Raw genomic sequence first — 18,844 nt, 5'->3', positions numbered from 1 at the left:
CATCATCCTAAAATAATACTAAATGAATGGCAGTAAGAAGATAAGTTAACAAAAAGATGAAATTACCATTGTTGATAAGTAGACTAGGCATGAAAATGGCCCAAAGCCTCTCTGCAGTCCAGAGGAGCCCCCCCCCCACCCTCTGGTCAGAAAGGATAGCTTATCTCTGCTAAACATTCATTTATCTTGCAACTGAAAGAGGGCAAAGGGATACTTCAGAGGAGTGTGTGTGTGTGTGTGTGTGTGTGTGTGTGTGTGTGTGTGTGTTAAGGACTTGGATTCAAAATTAGGCCTTTGAATTAAATTCAGGAGAATGTAAGTAAATAATAGGGTAGAAAAGGCAAATGGTTTCATGGAGTGCGAAGTTAATAGTTAACCTGATAATGAGGTTGGAATCTCCCATTCAATATGTTAAACGAGCCCCATTAGGCAGTGCGAAATGTACAACTATCAGGCGTTATTGCTGAAATGCAAGGAGGGGCTCCTCGGAGACTAAAGAGGTCAGCGAGAGGTCTCTGGCCTCCACTCAATAGAGGACAATTCAGGGCATTTGTTCTAGTTAAAACTGGAGGGTTTCTGTCTGTTTGCTTTTTTTCTTACTTTAGTTACTCTTGGTTTGTTATCATTTCTATTATTTATTTTACGGTTAAACTATAAGCCTAAGTTGCATCACTGGCGCGCCAAGAAACCTCCTCCCACGGGCTCGCTGGCGTTTTGTCCTGGGGCATCAATGGCTGCCCCTATGCCAAGAGATGTTGAGGTCGGCATGGGTCAGCTCAACATGGGGAACTCAAGGGAACGCCGGGTCGGGAGTGAAGGTGCTCCTTCTGGAAGCCCGTGGGCGGCCCTGGCCAGATCAGCTGCCACGAGGGTCTGGCTGAGATTTTCAAACGTGTGGTCAGAGGGGAGGTGGCTGGGTTGACCCTCCCCACTCTCCAATGTGGCCTCGCTGCCCGGCACAGTCTCCAGCTGTCCCACACGGCCCCTTACTGTCCTGCTCTGTACTGTGCTGTCCCGCACTGTCCCGATGTCCCAGGCTGCCGCACCGCACTGTCACACTAATTGTCCCTTGCTACCCCACACTGTCCCACGCTGCCCCCTCGCTGTCCCTCCCACACTGCGGCCCGCGGGCCTCGTGGTGACCGTGGGGCCTGCCGAGGGGCAGACACGGCCCTACTAAGACCAGTCCGAGAAACCTCCACTCTCCTGCTCCCGGTTCCTCCGCCCACCCACGCTGCGGCGGCCCGCGGACAGGAGGAAACACGCAAAAACCGTCCCGGCGGCTGAAAAAGACGGGAAACTCCGTGCGAGGCACGGCGCCGCCTTGGGGTGAGGCAGGAACCACTGCCGAGGCCGGGCTGCCCGCACACTTCGGGGGGAAAAGTCCGTGTGAGGCGTTCCCGGGCTCGGCAGCGGCCGCTCGGAGCCCGCGGAGGTGAGGCGCGGGGCTGCGGCGCCCCAGAAACACGTCTGGGGAGACAAAGGCGGCCCCGCAGGGCCGCGCGACGCGGGTGGACCCCACGCTCGAGCCCGGCCGCGGCATCGCCGCTTTAAGCAGCTGGCGGCCCGGATTGGCTGCGCGGGGGAGGTGGGGCGGTGGGAGACGACGTCATCACTTACTTTAAAGCCTGGCGGCCGCGGTCGGGCGACGGCGGCCGAGTGCGAGCGAGGAGCGCGAGCGGGGAGCGAGCGGCTGCGAGCGGCGAGGCGCCTGCGCGGTGTCGGGGCCCCTGAGCCCGCGGCGCTGAGCCAGCCGGGACGGACATGCGCGGGAGAGCGCCGTGGGGCAGCCGCGGCTCCGCGGGGGTAAGGGGCCTGCGGGCTGAGGGTGGGCAGGGCGGCGCCGCGCCCCTGCCGCTCGGGGCTGCGGGCGGCTCCCGACGCAAGGCGGGTTCTGCGGCGCGAAGAGGGTCGCCCGACGCGGAGTCTCCCCGGGACGGACGGAGAAGCGGAGGGAGGGACCGGCCTGGGCGCGCAGATGGGCCTGGGGGCGCCCCTCGCGTCGCCGGCCGCGCACCGAGACCGCTGCGGAGGGGCCGGAGCGGCGAGCCGGGGTCCTGTGCCCGCGGGCTGGCGGCGGCCTCGGGCGGGCGCCTTTTTCACACTGGGGGCTGCGTTACCCGGGCGCGCACCGGGCGCCCTCACGCCCCATCCCCGAAGCTGCGGTGGGTGATTGCCGGCCGGTGACCGGCACCAGTTGTGAGCCGCGGCCCCACTGCTCCGTCTCCGCGACGACGGTCCGCCGCAGTCGGTATTCCCTAATTCATCCGGTAGTTCCGTGCCCTCCTCCTCGCTCAGAAATGTGACCTGCTGTGAGCTTCCTAAATGCTGCTGCAAAAGGAGGGGAACCGCGGAATTCTGCTCCAAACGTGAGCGCTCAATGGGTATTTCTCGTGTGTACGTGTGTATTTATGTGTGTATCATAGTCTTATTACAACCGAGATGACTCCTTAACCGTGATTGGTGTTGTATTGGTCCTTGCTAAGTCTTTATTAGGGTTTCGTCATTGCTTGAAAGAAACCAGTCTCCTACCTGATAAAAAATATGAATAGATTGTTAGTCATAAACTTAAGTGCAGTCAGAATAGAGACTTGTAGCTTTAAAAGAGATGTGTTGGTGACTTGAGGTACACCTGCAACACAGGTAGGGCAGGACTGGTTTCTAGGCAACTGTCAGGGGTGAGGAAAGGTGAGGTTAAAACGCTTTTTTTTCTTTCTTCTTTTCTTTCTGGAGAGCAAGTGTTCTGCAGACTTTTAAGCTTTTACCGATCTGTAAGAATGCAGTGGTGTACGTTTGTTGAAACTGGAACATCTTAAGTTCATCATACCTAGTCTTGCTGTTTGTTTTTTTAACTGCTTTTCTTTTTTTTTTTCTTTCCTTTTTTGCATGTCTGTAATTATAGTTTTAAGTGAAGCTTTATTTAAACAGACCAAAGACCAGCAAGGTACCCATTTCAGGAAATGACCAGATTTTGCTAAGACCAAAATAAAAGTTGGTTTCTTGTTAACATGCTGACTGATTGTTACCAGTATGTTAGCAACCAAGCTCTTGTCCAGATATTAGGAAATATGTACAGAGAAATCCATACAGGTTTTAGCATGGACTTCAGACACTATTTGCCATCCTCCTCCCTTCACTTGAGTTTATTTTCATCTGTGTTCCAGTGGCTATTGGCTGCTAGGTGATAGAGATGCTGGACTAATGATTTATATAACCTAATGTGTATTAGATTGCAAACTTCTTAAGGGCAGGAACTCTGCCTTGTCCAGCGTCTATCTTATGCACCCTTGCACATAGTTGATGGTTGATAAATAATTGCACGAAAGCATATTTTACACTTTAAAGCTCAGCAGGATTGGATCCGTCACTGATAAGGGTTGCAAAGCAAATCTGTTTTTTTTATGACTGTTAGGAAATGTCTGAATTATTCATATTTTGACATAAAATTACTGTTTCAATGAATTGTTTTTCCTACTTCCAGTTGGCAGAAGATACTGGCAGAAAATCTTTCTATGAGATTTAAAAATTATACTGTATTCTTGAGTTTTTGTGTGAAAAGACTCTTACCTGCTGCTTCTCAGAAGTTGAACCAGATAGTAGTAGTTCCTTTCTGCTAATACTGATGGGAGCTTTTAAAAGCAAGTTGCTAAATTACAGGTACACTCTCACGTGCTTGAAACTGACCTGAATGTCCACATACCATCGGTCGCTTTAGAAAGGTGAGCAGAGGAGGGAGGAGGTGGTGCCAAGGGTAATTCCAGGAATCTGAATGTCATAGTCTCCCTACCAGAGAAACAGCTCTGCTCTCAACCTGAATAAATGTGAGTGGCTGCTTATCATCAGGATTCCTGTGCATCCTTTGGTGCTGCTGTTTGGCCATACTTGATAAAAGCTAATGAATAACTCCCTAGATAAAATCCAGTCGTGGCGTTCTAGCATTGTTTGCACAGTATAAACACATGTGTTGTGAAGGGAGATAAAACGGGGGAGTTTCAGGGTTCTGAATGTAAGTTTGAAAGAGTAGTTTTAAGGTAGGGAAAAGTTAGTGTGGAGTTCAGACTTCAGAAGGGAAACAAAAGATGCTGCGATTCAGAGTCATTGATTCTTTAGTCCAGTCCCTTATACCATAAAATTGGGCAGTATTACTAAAAGGCCAATCTTCCAGGCCTCAATATTTTTAAAATAATGGGGCTCTGGCTACATGAAGAAGCCTTTTCAACTCCAAAGTGCCAACAAAACATTACAGTTTAACAGAGGAAACAGGAAGGTGAGGATTAGAAGACTCCAATAGCTTTTATTAAAAGCCCACGGAATGGGAAAATCCACGAGTTACAGGTTGTCTTTAAAAAATACTACTCTCTGTGCGTGGAAAGCTCTCCTGACTTCCCATGGCTGCCTCTTTTCCGTGCTTTGGATTTCAATATAAAAAGTCGCCTTGGAGAGGCCTTCCCTAACCACCGGGGTAAGTCTGTTCTCCTGCCTCCTTACCCTCTTACTGAATCTGAAATGACCACCATCTGAAATTGTTGTTTGCTTCTTACTGTTGTTGCTCTCCCCACTGGACTAAGCTTCATCCGGCCGCAGCCATGTCACTGTCACCAAGCATAGTATCTTGTCCAGAATAAGCATTTGTGAAAATAATTAATCTTTGCCCACTAAGAATTTGTCAGTTAACTACTATGAGTTGAGTTCCTGTTTTTCTCTCTGAAATTGACTAACGCTTACGTCTTGAGCATTTCACTTAGCCATTCTTTGCATCAGTTTCCCCATTTATAAACTGTTAGGAGGAGAAATGAGGTGGTTGCCTGAAATGAAGACCCTGTGGAAAGGAGAGGCAGTGGAAGTTTAGTGAGGAAAATGCTGGGTTCTAGGGCAGAAGAGCTGGGATGGCCTTTTTGCTAGTAACAGGAAGCTGTTTAACTTCGCTTCATTTCCTCATCTGCAAAATGGAGATTATAATCCCTGCCTCTTACAGGGATGTTGTGGGGATCAAGTGAGATAATGTATTAGAAAGTGCTTTGTAATTTGTTGAGTGCTTGACAAATACAGAATATTTGTAATGGCATCATTGGGATGCGTGCTGTGAGAGTGACGCAGGAGGCCTGTGGGGAGATGTAGTAGCCCCTTTTTCTGGTCAAGACAGGCTTATGTTATGTCAAATACGCCCGTGTAATGGATACATGATGGTGGGGCGTCGGGGCATTCAAGATTGAGGGCTTCCGAAGAATTGTTTGAAGTAGGCATGGAATGTAAAAGTAATACTTTAACCCACCCTTTTTAGAGGATACATAGGCCAAATCTGCAACTAATAACTTTTACAGGAGAATTTGAGGGAGTTGAAGTAAAACAGGAACTTTCATAGTCTAAGGATCACCCAAGAAAAACTATTACCAAGCTGCAAATCCCCAGAGAAGTCTGTCTGAGGTCCCCTCAGAACTGGAGCTTTGTAGCGGGTCAGCTCTTCCCCTGGTGTAAGTGTGTGGGGGCTTGCGGAGCTGGTGTGGCGGTGAGAGGCCTTCTGCAGTTTAAGCAGCCCCACCACTCGACCTTGACCAAGCTAAGTTACTTAACTGCCTCCAGTTCCTCTTCTGTTAATGAGGGTAGCAATAGTAACCCATCTCATAGGGTTGTTGACAGGATTCAGTAAGTTAATATATATAAAGCACTTAGAACAATGCCTGTCAGATAAATGTCAATTGAACTTGCTATTATTCTTACTGGTTATGTTCATTATAACAATCTAGAGTTACCCATTGGGTGACTTAACACATTTTTTGCGGGAAACGAGTAAACTCGTCATATCGCTTTTTATACCAAAGCGCGGGAGACGAGAATAACACATATTTTGCACCTCTTTTTAAACTAAAACACTGAAAGTTTCATAGAAAAATATCAAATAGATCGAAAGATATGAATATTTTACGGAAAGTCTAATTTTGGCAAGAAAATGTGAAAAAAGCCCCGCGTTACGACGCGATTTGGCGGGAAAATGCCTGCTTACAAAGTGTTAAATGTTCATTAAGTAAATTAGAGATTTTAAAGACCCGATTTCCATCCATCATTAGGCCATTGCGCTTGTTGTTATTAAAATTGGAACAGAATTCACCTGTCTTTTACAGTGAGAAATCTATTATGTGTGTCTAAAAGGAATAATATTTTTCCATCATGTGCGCGTGCGTGCGTGCGTGCGTTGCTACTGGTTGTAGTACTCTGTAGGAAAACTACAAAGGACAAAAGAAGATACCTGCTGTCACACTAAAATTGTGTAGACTAAGTGAATCAAAAGGCTATTGATAACTATGGAAATCCAACAAATAGGCTTTTTGTCAGCTTGCCATTTCTTAAAATACTTAGCAAGAAAATAGTCCAAATTAGTCAAGAAATTATGTCACTTAGCTTTGATTTTGACAATCTGAAGATAAATTATTTTCCCTGTTGCCTCAGTTTTTACCACGTACAAATGGGCTGTTGTGTACTAGGCCTGTTGAAGAGGAATGAGGGGTGGAGCTAAGGAGGATAAAAATGCCCCTCCGCACCTGCTGGACTCTTCCGTCTTTACTGAAACCAGCAAGTTTAGTTTGAATTCATGCAGGAGGATTTTAATTACAATTTATTAACATAATATAAAACATGTTTTAAGTCACCTATGCTTTTTTTTTAATGGATTATATTAAGTCACCTATGCTTTTAATGTGAAGGCTGTTTATGCTTTTCACAGTAGCAAGGTACAGTGAAGGAAATTTTTCTAACTTGCCTGACCCTTTTCCCCTTCCCCAAGTCATAGCCTGTTAAAAACCCTGGGGAAAAAACCAAATGGGGGCCTTTGATTTTGAAGTCTTTTGCTTTCAGGAAATAGGTCACACAACACTACAACTCATAAACACTGAGTATGTAGGTGAATATCAAATCAGTAAGTTTTCTTATATTATTAAGAAAAATTGAAATTCTGTGAAACAGCTCAGTTGAATATTCAGCTTGGGTACTAATGCTTTAGACATGAATCACAATAAAAATGGTGGGGTTTTGTTTGTTTTTTTTCCAAACGTGATTATTTTAGACATTTTCAAAAGGAAGGTAAGCAAGCATGCACGTGTTGGTTTATTTGGGGGAGGATCTAAAATCATGGGATTGATTTGTCAGTAAAATAAAACTCCACTAAGGAACATAAAAAAATAAAATCAGGATTTGTCATGTTTCTAAATCGTTTCCTTTTTACAAATTTTGGCTCTAAATATAGTTACCTTGCATCTCCCTGGGTATGGGAATAGTTAGGTAGGTAATTGTTAAATGCCCCTGAAAAGACCATTTATCACCCTGAATAAACAGAAATCAGGTTTTAAAACCAGATTGAAAGAAGGAAATTACATCACACTTTTAAATAAGGAAGCACTGGGCAGAGCTGGATGAGTTGTGTGACAAAAATGTGCCCCTCCTCCTCTTGTGGATTGCTTCTGACATTTATTAATGAGATCTGGAGGCAAGGTGAGCAGATCTAGGTTACTGTCTTAAGGTAGCCTGGTTCTTTAAAAAAAGTTTCAAAGAGACTGGCCTCAAGGTAAAGGCATGTGATTTCACCTTAATATGGAATGTGCAAAAAAAATCCATTTTGAACATTAAAAAAAAAAAAGAATGTGCAATGTGCTTTTTTGTTTTGTTTTTAACACCAAAAACATAGTAGGTGTATTATATAATCCAGAAGGAGTAGTGTGTAAGAGAAGGTGAAATTTGTAGTTTTCAGAAAGCACTCCCCTGATTGCCTTAAGTAAAAATATACAGTAACAGAAACCAGTTTAGAAAGTTACATTGTTAACCATTTAAGCTTATAATTTTTACCGTGTCTGCAAACTGTCCACTTTGGATTTTGGAAATGAATTTAATGAAAATTCCTTGCCTGCTACATATCCTAAACTTGTTACAGCACACATTAAGTTTATCCCTTACAATCCTTTGTTTTTATCCCTTAGTTCCTCACTGATTTACATACAGTACATGTGAAGTTTTCATTGTAACTTTTTAAAATTTTAAAAATGAGATGAATATTTTCTCAATATCTGTTTAATAAATATTGGTTAGAAATGAATGATGCCAGGATCTCCAGGGACAAACAGGTTCTGTCCTAGGAGTTTTGGAGGATGGGAAAGGAATGGGGGCACAGCACAGAATAATCCAAGAACAGAAGGCTTTGCTCCGCGGGTTTGTGGAGAAAGTGTTCTAAGAGATGGCCGTAGAGGAGTGGCGTTCTGACAGATTTGGGGGAAAGAGAAGCAAGAGCTTTACAAGGGTAGATTGGGGCCTCATAGTAGAGGCCTCACTGCCAGACTGAGGCGCTTTTATTTAGCTATTAAGCAGTGGAAGATCTTAGCTCTTCCACTGTAATTCAGGAGTATTGATCTGGGACTGGTGTGTGGGATGGATTGGCTGCTTTCAGACCCAGGGCAGAGCGGTCCAGTGAACAGAAGGAAGACAGATTGGAGAAACCATGTAGCAGTAGGCACAGGACTCAGGAAACTGAATGTGTATTGGCTGTAACTCAGGTTAAAAATGGTGCCTCCAGGAGAAGTGTGGTCCTCTTGGACCCTGAACTGGTTTGGGAAGGGGGTGGGGGTGTGAAGTCAGTGACAGGAGTTTGGTTTGTAGAGTTGAGGATGCCAGAGGACCATCCCAGTGGAAAAAAGATCACCAGACAATAGGAAATGCTAAGTGGAAGCCGGAGCCGGGGCTCAGGGCTGTCGATGAAGAGCTGGAGCTGTACACGTGGATCAGAACCCAGGGAGGTGATGGGGGTAAAGAGAGAAAATAAAAGGACCATCTCAAGAGAAATGGTTTTGGGGTGGTTTTTTTTGTGTGTTTTTTTTCCCTTGAATCAGAAAAAATCAATCAATCAAGTGATGTTTAACAGGAAAAAGTAGTTCACATCTGGGATTTAACTGTTTCTGACACACTTAAAGGTGAAAGATTAGTTTACACATTTTAGGAAAGTTGTTATACCCAAGGTGAGTTAGATCCTGGTCTGCCCCATGCTGTCTGGATTAGCAGTAGCTCTCATGTTTGCATTTCATAACAGAATCCCATCCTGTACTGATACTGATTTTTCCACATCGATATATTTTTGCAGTTGTTGTCCTAATGAACTATAAGGCAGAGCTAGGCTTACAGTTAAGAGGAAACTATTTGAAACAGTGCAGCAGTAGTTAAATGTCACTTAAGCAGTGTGTTTCTTTTTAACTTGAGGTTGACCAAACTGGTTGATTCCCCCAGCAGCATACATGTTAAATCCTTCGAGTTCTGAGAGAGGTGTACAAGAACTTCAGGTGATTCCATACCCTTCATACACAATCTGAGGGATACATTTTAAAAGTTTGCTTCCAAACCTATGGCAGGTTACCCTTTTTGAGTGTACAGTTTGAAGTTATTTTCTAAAAGATGAAAACATGCAATTATAATGCCCTTCTCTCTTCTCCCATGCAAGCAAGTAGGAAGTTCCGATGGTTTCATAACATGGCCCATTCACAATTCCCCATTGAAATGGTAGAGGCAGGTCACCTTCTATGAATACACAAAGACACTATTGTGGTCAGAAGTGAGCTGGCTTAGTGAACACAATTCTTTTTATACTAAAACAATTTTTTTTCTTAAGAAAGCTAACAAGTAGGTGATGGAAACAATGAATAAAAAATAACTTTTTTCTAGACCATATAAATAATTTTAAGGGACCATTGAAATGTAAGTTTAGAATTCTGAGGCAATTTCAGCAGAGGCGATAGTTACACAATCGTTCTGTTGAAAGCTGAGATTTAGATGGCATTAGGAGGCTGACACAGTAATTGCTGGTAGTACTTGTTAGCCTGCAGACAGGTGGGGGTTGGGCCTCCAGAATCCCCCGCAGCATTTTCCTGTAATCTGGATGAACCATCTTCAAACGTGTGCTTTCAAACTACTTAAATACCATATTCTCCTTCCTATCTGGCCTTTCATTTTTGTATTACCACAGATCCTTTCCCTACAGCCTTCCAGTGTTTGTGGGGTGCTTGGGAAACACCACCGGGAAACACCCTCAGTACACAGAGGGAGTGCCTAGCGATCTTTTCTAAAAATTGGTTTTTAAATTTTTGTGTAGCTTTACTTGATTCAAGAAGGGAAAAATACATTTGCTTCATTTCAATAATCTAAAAACCGACCTTTAAAAAAAATAAAAGACCTCCCAATAACTTAGATTTCTTAAATGATGGGCTTTTCTCCCCTCCTTTTAATCACATATCTGAGAGACTGATTAAAGAAAAATAATGTTTGACTATCTGAAATATTATTTTAAACTTATTTATCTCTGCCTAGTGTGTCAAAACAGCTGACTTTGAGAGTAAAAACCTGAGACTCAGTAATTGGGACCCATCCCTACTTTGTCACTGAAACATTACTATCTCTCTGTTCCTTCTTATGTGGAAAAAACAAATAATAAACACTTGCAAAGTATTTGTTTAGATCTTTAGCTAAAAGCAAAAACCCTATGCCTTACACATTATATACATGCAATTGCTATCAGTAATAGGTAGTACTGTACAAACATTCATTCAACGAACATTCCCTTCTTGAACTCCTGCTAGTGTGCCCAGGGTAATTAATGATCGGGACGGAGCCTCTTATCTGAGCTCACAGTCTAGCAAGAGGTGACAGATTTGTCCATAAAACAAAACCAAACCTGTGCACAAATGTTTGGTGAGAATGAAAGCGTTACCAAGTTTATGTGCACACATCTCAGAAGGGGTCAGTGTTACACAGATAGCTGACACATGATGTCCTAACCGTATTCTAAGCAAACATGAATTACCTGAAGACAGCCAAGATGATGCTAATTAACATTAGCATTGATGCTATAATGAGTAATAAAAGGAGAATTTAAAAGGCTCTGGGGGCCCCAGACAGGTACATCTGACTGGAGGAGGGGGTGATCCCTAAAGTGGAGGAACTACTAGATTAAGAAAACTTGCACTTCCTTAGCCTTTGTTGTCCAGGCCTGGAAGCAGCCAGGTACTTCAGATGACAATGTGAGGAATGTACCTTTAAGATTGTCTCTACAAGGGAGGAGGAAGCTGTCCCAGGCCTCCACCGAAGCCAGTAATCTTGCAGAACTTGATTTTTACAAGATAATGGAAATTAGTGTCTTCATATATTTCTTTTATTCTTGTGAACAAGTAATAACTGGAGAATTTGTCTTCCCAGGGCCAACCCTGAAATAGAGAATCCAAATAAATGCTGGGCTGCGGGGGAATCAGGTGCCAGCTGGAGAGTCTCCTCTGATATAAGTGTCGTCAGGTTTCAGTGAATAGTAGTTCTGCAGTACGGGATCCAGTGGTTTCTGAAATTCCTTTTAGCTCAGGGGAAGATGAGCTCCTTTCCCAGTGCAAACACACACTGGAGGTCGGTGTCGGGAGGCTGGAGAAAGGTCTGTGTGCTTTGGCAGGCCAGCAGGGTTTGCTGTGCAAGTGTCAGTCTGCACCAGGAGGCCTGCTTTTGTGGGCGGTCGGTCGATTATTTCTCGCTTTGCTGAGCACATTATACATCTTGGATTAGTGTTTATGAAAAACAGTATTTTCAGTGTCCTCCTTCAAACACCCTCACGAGAAGTAGCAGTGAGTGTAAAAATGTCAGAATGAAGTGAAAGTCTGTAACTAAATTTTTCTCTCCAACATCCCCCCAAATTCTCCAATATTAGCTATTCGTGGGTATTTCTGAGTTGTTTCCTTCATGCTCTCATCTCTTCTTTATCCCTCTAGGGGACGAAAGCTACCAGTCGACCAACAAGCCCCTAGGATCCCAAGTGTGGATTCGACCCAGAATAAGGCACGATGTCCTCTGCGGGAGTGGCTGCTCAGGAGGTTCGGGTCCCGTTGAAAACGGGGTTTCTCCACGATGGCCAAGCCGTGGGGAACATGAAGTCCTACTGGGCCAGTCGCAGGGAGTTTGAAAAGTATGTACGGGACCCCATGCCCCCGGAATCTTGGGATATTGAAATGAGATGGAGAATAGGACCACGACTTGTTTATGACCAAGATGTCTTTCCTTTCCTTTCAGTAACTTTTTCAATATTGACCCCATAACCATGGCCTACAGTCTGAACGCTCCTGGTCAGGCGCACCTAACATCTCTCGGTATGTGTTCTGCAAATCCGGGAAGTTGGCCCTGGGAGCAGAAGGTGGCGTGGTCTGGGCTGTTAGCTTGTTCTCCAGCATGACTGTTTAAATGAGGAAAGGACCTGAATTGTTTCCAACAACAGTCTGACCCCTAGTGGCAACAGATCCTGGGGATGACCAGTTCTCAAACCACCGGTACCAGGTCTCCACTCACTGATCTGTCTGTGGAAGTGTGATCTTTTCAAATCAAGAATTCAGTTCTAACCCCACCTATGAAACACACGTAACTTGCAGGAACTGGACTTTGTTACGAGTGTTGCCTGTTCGGAAGTGATGAAGTAGTGTAAACGTTTATTTGAAAAACTTAGAAAAGTATATGATACACCACATAGTACTTTTAATGGCAACATTATGTGCCTTAGATTTTTATCAAGAGCTGCTTATCACGTGGCAAACAAGTCCACTCACTCGCAGTACTCAGATGGCACTGAAGTGAGGCCTTAGGCCGCACCTCGTGTGGTCGCACAGTAAATGACTAGGCTGGCCGAGCCTGCTAGTCACGTAAATTACATGCTGTGCATCTTCTGCGAATTTTGCACATGTCACAAAACCTGCCCGCGGTGCGTGGGTGTGTGGCGTGCACATGTCCGAGGGAGACGAGCTAATCTGTTCTTTGAACCAGATCGCTGTTAACAATCTCCAGCCTCTAATTACGCCTGTGGCTGTTGCATGGGTGTTCTCGGTTCCAGCCGGCACGTCGCTCTATTCATTTAGGCAGACGCTGCAGGAGCACACATAGCGGGGCTGTGGTCACGGGTGGGCGCCGGCGGGTCCCTCACTGACGTCTCTCGTTGGTTCCAGGGCGCGCTTCCACAGCTGCTGCGATGAACGGCCTCTGCTCCGCAGAAAACGGCCCCTCTCAGAGGCCCAGCTTGCCCCCTCTTCTCATTCCTCCAGGTGAGAATTTGGGGCCACATGAAGAGGATCGAGTTGTGTGTGGTCTTAAGAAACTCTCGGTCAACGGGGTGTGTGCTTCTCCCCCTCCGCTCACTCCCATCAAAACCTGCCCCTCCGTGTGCCCCTGTGCGGCCCTGTGCGAGCGGGGCTCTCGGCCCCTGCCGCCGCTGCCCGTCTCCGAAGGCCCCTCTCTGGACGACACGGACTGTGAGGTCGAGTACTTCACCAGCTCCGACACCGCCTTGCTTCTGGAAGACCGCACGCTGTCTGACTTCAAGTACGACGTCCCCGGCCGGCGGAGCTTCCGCGGCTGCGGCCAGATCAACTACGCGTATTTCGATGCCCCCGCGGCGTCCACCGCGGGGCTCAGCCCGGCCGCCGAGCCGAGCGCCGGCGCGCACAGCGCAAACCCTGCTCTGCCTCAGAGCCACCGGAGACTGAGAAGGTCTCACTCAGGACCGGCTGGGTCCTTTCACAAGCCCGCCATTAGGATATCCAGCTACCTACACAGAGCTTCTCCCAACTCCGACGAGGACAAACCTGAGGTCCCCCCCCGGGTGCCCATACCTCCCAGGCCAGTGAAGCCAGATTACAGGAGGTGGTCGGCCGAGGTCACGTCCAGCACCTACAGTGATGAAGACAGGCCTCCGAAAGTGCCCCCAAGGGAACCTCTGTCCCGGAGTAACTCCCGCACACCGAGTCCTAAAAGCCTGCCGTCTTACCTCAATGGGGTCATGCCCCCCACACAGAGCTTTGCCCCCGACCCCAAGTACGTCAGCAGCAAAGCTCTACAAAGACAGAACAGCGAAGGGTCTGCCAGTAAGGTTCCCTGCATCCTGCCCATTATTGAAAATGGGAAGAAGGTCAGTTCAACACATTATTACCTACTACCTGAGAGGCCACCGTACCTGGACAAATACGAAAAATTCTTTAGGGAAGCAGAAGAAACAAGCGCCCAAATCCAGCCGTTACCTGCTGACTGCAGTGTCGTCTCAGCCACAGAAAAGCTGGACTCCAAAACAAAAGTGGATCTGGGGGGGCACGTGAAGCGGAAACACTTGTCCTACGTTGTGTCTCCCTAGACTCTGTCTGGCTCGTGGGTCAGCAGACGTTCCGCGGGAGGTTCTCCAACGATTTTCCAGTGTGGTTGACGTGCACGGGAAAACGTTTCAGGTTACAGAACAAAACAGTTGAACTCTCTGTTAAGGAGCAAGGCCGAGAGCCGGTGTGAGGTACTGCTATGCTGAGGATGCCTGCTTTCGTTAGCGCTGGAGAAGAGTCTGTCCCAGGCTGGGCCGTGACGGCCGGGAGGGCAGAGGGAAGCCTTTCTGTACGCATACATCGTGTACCTTCTGTATAAACTCGCGGTGTAACCGGAGACCATAGTTGCAGGTTAACCAGTTAGTTACTGTCTTAGAGTAATATATATTTAGAATGATAAAAACTCAAGCTGGAGAATGGCTCCTGATAGACTGAAAATTGAGCAAACGGAGGAAAATGCAGTGTTTAGATCAAAATCATAAAAAAAAAAATTATTTTTGCTTAGTAAGTTTGAAGATTTCTGGCTCTTTGGCCTGTCATAGTTTGTTTCATTTATTTTTGCAAGTTGTCTTTTCCATGGAGGGCAGAGTGTACGTTCTCACTGTGGCTCTCTACCTACCTAGTTTAAAAATTGTCCCAAGACCGAAAGGCTTCCTGTTTGGTTGAGGGGAGGGATAGCGGTTTATTTGGCAACCATATTTTTCACCTGTACATGTCTCACATCTTGAAAACTGAGAAGATCAGAGAATTAGTACATTTTCCTTACAGTTCCTGCTTTGTTCCACCCACTGAAACGGCCCACTGTCTGTCACATGCGCCTTACAGAAACGGGGCACCCGAACTGCTCGCCATTGTTGAGAACGTCAGGCGTAAGCGAGTCACTATGATTGAGAGTTACTGTGTGGGGATGTGTGTTGTGGTTTTTTTGTTTTTGTTTTTTAGACTGTATTAATAAACAAGCACAACACAAGCTGGCCTTGTGTTGCTGGTTCCTGTTCAGTATTTCCTGGGGACTGTCTACTTTTTCAGTAAAACACTTCTGACCAAGAGCGCAGTGTGTCTTAATACCAGAGGTCACATCAGCATCGTTTGCTTTGAAAACTCGCACAGCTGGCCGCTCCCCTTGGATGCAGCAAGACACGGCTGGCGCTCCCACTCCCACAGCTTTGGTGTATTTATCTTGTATAGTTAAGCACAAAAGAGGAGGTGCTCACTAACAGGTACATTACTGCAATGTTCTCTTAACAGTTCAACAAACTGTTTACAGTTTAAACTGCTGAATGATATTATTTGAGCTATTTAAAGCTTATATTTTAGTATGAACTTAAATGAAGGTTAAAAACGTGCTTTAGAAAAATGCACTGATTTCTGCATTATGTGTACAGTATTGGACAAAGGATTTTATTCATTTTTGTTGCATTATTTTGAATATTGTCTTTTCATTTTAATAAAGTTATAATACTTATTTATGATACCGTTAATAATGTTTCTTGCCTAAACTCTTAACAAAATTTTATGTCTCAAGTAATTTGACAACGTTATATCTGTAAGCAGAAGGGAAGATTTGTTTTTTTGCAGTTTAACATATTAAACTTGAAATTTACTGTCATTCCCTAAAATGACAAATAATTTGAGCAATTTATATTTAAATATACAAATGCACAGTGAAAATGAGCTATTTGTATTTACCTTTAATAAGAAAGTGAATGTGAATTGAGGCTGGTATATTACTATCAAAACAGGTGTCATCTGGGGAGGGCGGCCCCATCCAGGGGAAGGAACCGGAAGAAACCGGCTCTGATAGACTTGATGTGACTCATTTGGTGTTTTAAGACTAAGTCCGGATGACTCTGGGCTCTTGGGAAGCTCTGCTTCTTGCCTGATGTGAGGCCATCCCCATCCTGCCCAGCCTCTCACAGAGCTGGCAAGTCCACCTGGCAGCTTTGGGATGCAGGAGGAAGCTGGAATGCCTCCCGTAAAGGCACTCAGCAGGTCGCCCAGTTCTCGGTTTCCTCTGTCCTAAAATCAAGCTGCTCTCCCTCCTGCTGTCAACAAACCCGGGGTTCCTGGTGACGCTGAAGCGCTTGATGACCTTAAATGAGCATGTGCAGGTGCTCCGTACTCTCCAGAGTCCAGAATGAGGACTCGGAAATCCATCTGGGCTGAAAGTCCAACTCTACCTCTTTCTGATTATGTGTTGGGCAGATTCTTCAAAATCTCTGCACATCAGTTTTCTCACTGGTAAAATGGGGGGAGGGTTAATACCCACAATAGGACTAGTCTCTGACAATGGCCTATAAACCACAGTAATTACTGTGGTGATCATCTGTTACTCTCCATTATCCTGAAAGTCAGATGTCCTTTCTGGCCTGTTACAGATGAAGACATGGGCTTGGGGAGCTCATTCAACAGACATTTGTTGAACACCAGCCACATGCTGGATGCTGAGAGAGCAGACACACCCCTGCCCTTACAGAACTTAAAGCAGAACATAATTACAATGTATGGTAAATGCTAAAAAGCAAAGTACGGCCGTGACAAGGGCCCCTACCTCTCTGAGGCGGTAAGATTTGAAGGCCTGGAATGGACACTGAAGGAGGCGAATGAAGAGGGAGGAACAGTAAAGTAAACAAGGGTAAAACCCTGGGGCATCAAAGAAAAGGCTGGGACTTTTCCAGAAGCTGGAAGTTGTTAGGGCAGGAGTAGGATGGACAGTGGGAAAGGGTAGTGGACGCTCCTTAAAGATTTACACAAGGGAGTGACGTGATCTGGTTTATTTCAAAAAGATGCCAGTGGCTGTTGCGGAGAACAGATTGGAAACGGGGAGACTTCAGGACAGGCTATCCTGAGATGAGTGTTGGGCGGTGGAGATGGAGGAAAACTGGCTTTGAAAGATACTTAGAGAAATGGCAGGTTTGGGACCTCAGGTGAGACGCAGACCAGCAGCGCATGACTTGAGAGCCCAGCTGTGCGTCCTCCAGCTCCCAACAGCGGAGAGAAAGTCTGAACGAGTGTTTCCACTACTCTGCATCTCGTTTTGCCTTTCCCCCTCCACTGCCTTTCTGCATTGTGGTCAAGACTATCTAGTTCCGTATCTTCCCTCTTACCTTGGGGCTTTTCTTTGATTTGGGAGAGAATATACACATTCCTACTTTTTCCAGGCCATGCTAATTTGTGCTAGTAACAAAGTACTGTCCTGCAGTCAGGACATCCTGTGTGAAGGATCCCCTTAGCTTCCCTGAGCCTCACTTTCCCGTCAATGTGGGACCCTGCTGGAGCACCGCACAACACCATACGAACCCAGAGGCTGCATTATTAGGGACTTAGGGCAGAAAGCAGGCGTTACGGTCAGAAAGACTCCTTTGTAAGTCAACTCAAAATTTGGATAATGCTACAGTTTAAGTCTGCCCAGGTTGCAATAATCAGAATGAGGAGCCTATGTTTTTATTACATTCCACTTGCTTGTGGAAGTTTAATCTTGTTTCTGTGTTGACTATTTATCTCTAGGTCTCAAGTGATGTCTTAACTATGTAGAAAAGAACCATCTTTAAGAGGATGTTTCTTCACTGCTAGGGGTCCTATTCTAAAAAAGGCCCATGGATTCTTCCAGAGTGTTTCATAGTTAAAGAGAACTCCATCCGTCTACTGGTTCAAAAATCACAATATATATTAAATTATTTTAGTTCTAATTTCATCACATAATTTATAATTTTAGGGTATATGGAGACTTTTTCTTAAAAATAAGCTTCTAGCATGGTTATTGCATATAGTTTTCTTTTTTTTACCTTTTTATTTTTAAATAATTATAGACTCCCAAAAAGTTTCAGAGAAGTCCCCTGTACCCATTATCCAGATTCCCCCAATGATAACATCTTATATAATTATAGTCCATTATCAAAACCGGGAAGCTGACATGTCGTAACACTCAAAGTATTTTATCTCGAAATAGTTACTATCAAAATGGACTTGGGTCCTACCTTTTAAAATTAATTTACAAATTAATTTTGGCATTGTTAGGTATTCTGTGAAAAGCTAACAAAGCTTTAAAAACACGAGGTATGATCAAACAATATGGTGAATATTTAACTTTAAAAATTTTGTTACAGTGAAAGACACATTGCCATTAATCCCTCTCAAAATACTCCCCCTTGCTATGAACCCATTTATCCCATCATTCTTGCCACTTCTTTTTTTTTTCAAGGAGGGCGCAGCTCACAGTGGCCCATGCAGGATCGAACCAGCAACCTTGGTGTTATCAGCACCATACTAACCAACTGAGCTAACTGGCCGCCCCTCATTCTTGCCACTTTCTGAAGCAGTTCTGGAAGTCCTCTTTCATGAGTGTCTTTAGCTGTGCTGTTGTGGCTGCCTCCACGTCCTGAATCAGTTTGACTTTGGGGAAGAGCCAGAAGTCACACGATGCCAGATCCAGCAAATAAGGTGGATGGTGACAAACCATAATGTCTTTATCTGACAGAAATTGCTGTACCAGAAGCGATGTGTGACACGGAGCGTTGTCATGATGGAGGATGATTTACCACATACTTTAAATACACCGTCTCTCAACCATAGCTCACACCTGACTGACTGCACCGAACAAGTTGACACTTGTCACACACTGTTACTAAGGTTCGACGTGCCACTTCCCTTATTGAAGATCCCTGTCTTTCCGTTGGATGGCACTTGGCAGCAGCATGCACCATATTTTTTTTTATCAC

The 18,844-nt window shown here is 45.2% G+C and overlaps 1 protein-coding gene across 2 annotated transcripts; it reads left to right on the top strand.

Moving 5' to 3' along the window:
- Positions 1 to 1,635: 1,635 nt before the first annotated feature.
- ERRFI1 (ERBB receptor feedback inhibitor 1) lies at positions 1,636 to 15,598 on the top strand. 2 transcript variants are annotated; one of them, XM_074334111.2, is made up of 4 exons: positions 1,636 to 1,806; positions 11,772 to 11,965; positions 12,070 to 12,146; positions 12,990 to 15,598. In XM_074334111.2, the coding sequence occupies exons 2-4, from the start codon at positions 11,844 to 11,846 to the stop codon at positions 14,165 to 14,167; spliced, it is 1,377 nt and encodes a 458-aa protein (XP_074190212.1). In that variant the 5' UTR covers positions 1,636 to 1,806; positions 11,772 to 11,843; the 3' UTR covers positions 14,168 to 15,598. The 2 variants fall into 2 exon arrangements, with proteins under 2 accessions (XP_074190212.1, XP_019602283.1); XM_019746724.3 differs by having other exon boundaries at positions 1,636 to 2,369.
- The last annotated feature ends 3,246 nt before the right edge of the window (positions 15,599 to 18,844 follow it).

The sequence above is a fragment of the Rhinolophus sinicus genome, chromosome 14, assembly GCF_057876585.1.
Source record: "Rhinolophus sinicus isolate RSI-liver-muscle chromosome 14, RSI-T2T, whole genome shotgun sequence".
Classification (NCBI taxonomy): domain Eukaryota; kingdom Metazoa; phylum Chordata; class Mammalia; order Chiroptera; family Rhinolophidae; genus Rhinolophus; species Rhinolophus sinicus.
Note: the sequence above shows the minus strand (reverse complement) of the source record. Positions and strands in the feature narration are given on the sequence as shown.

What these genes read in the sequence shown, in the direction of transcription:
- ERRFI1 (XM_074334111.2), top strand. Translation starts at nt 11,844, where the DNA reads ATGTCCTCTGCGGGAGTGGCTGCTCAGGAGGTTCGGGTCCCGTTGAAA. An exon ending in AGTCGCAGGGAGTTTGAAAA is followed by an intron (nt 11,966 to 12,069) that starts GTATGTACGGGA and finishes CTTTCCTTTCAG; the next exon opens with TAACTTTTTCAATATTGACC. An exon ending in GGCGCACCTAACATCTCTCG is followed by an intron (nt 12,147 to 12,989) that starts GTATGTGTTCTG and finishes CGTTGGTTCCAG; the next exon opens with GGCGCGCTTCCACAGCTGCT.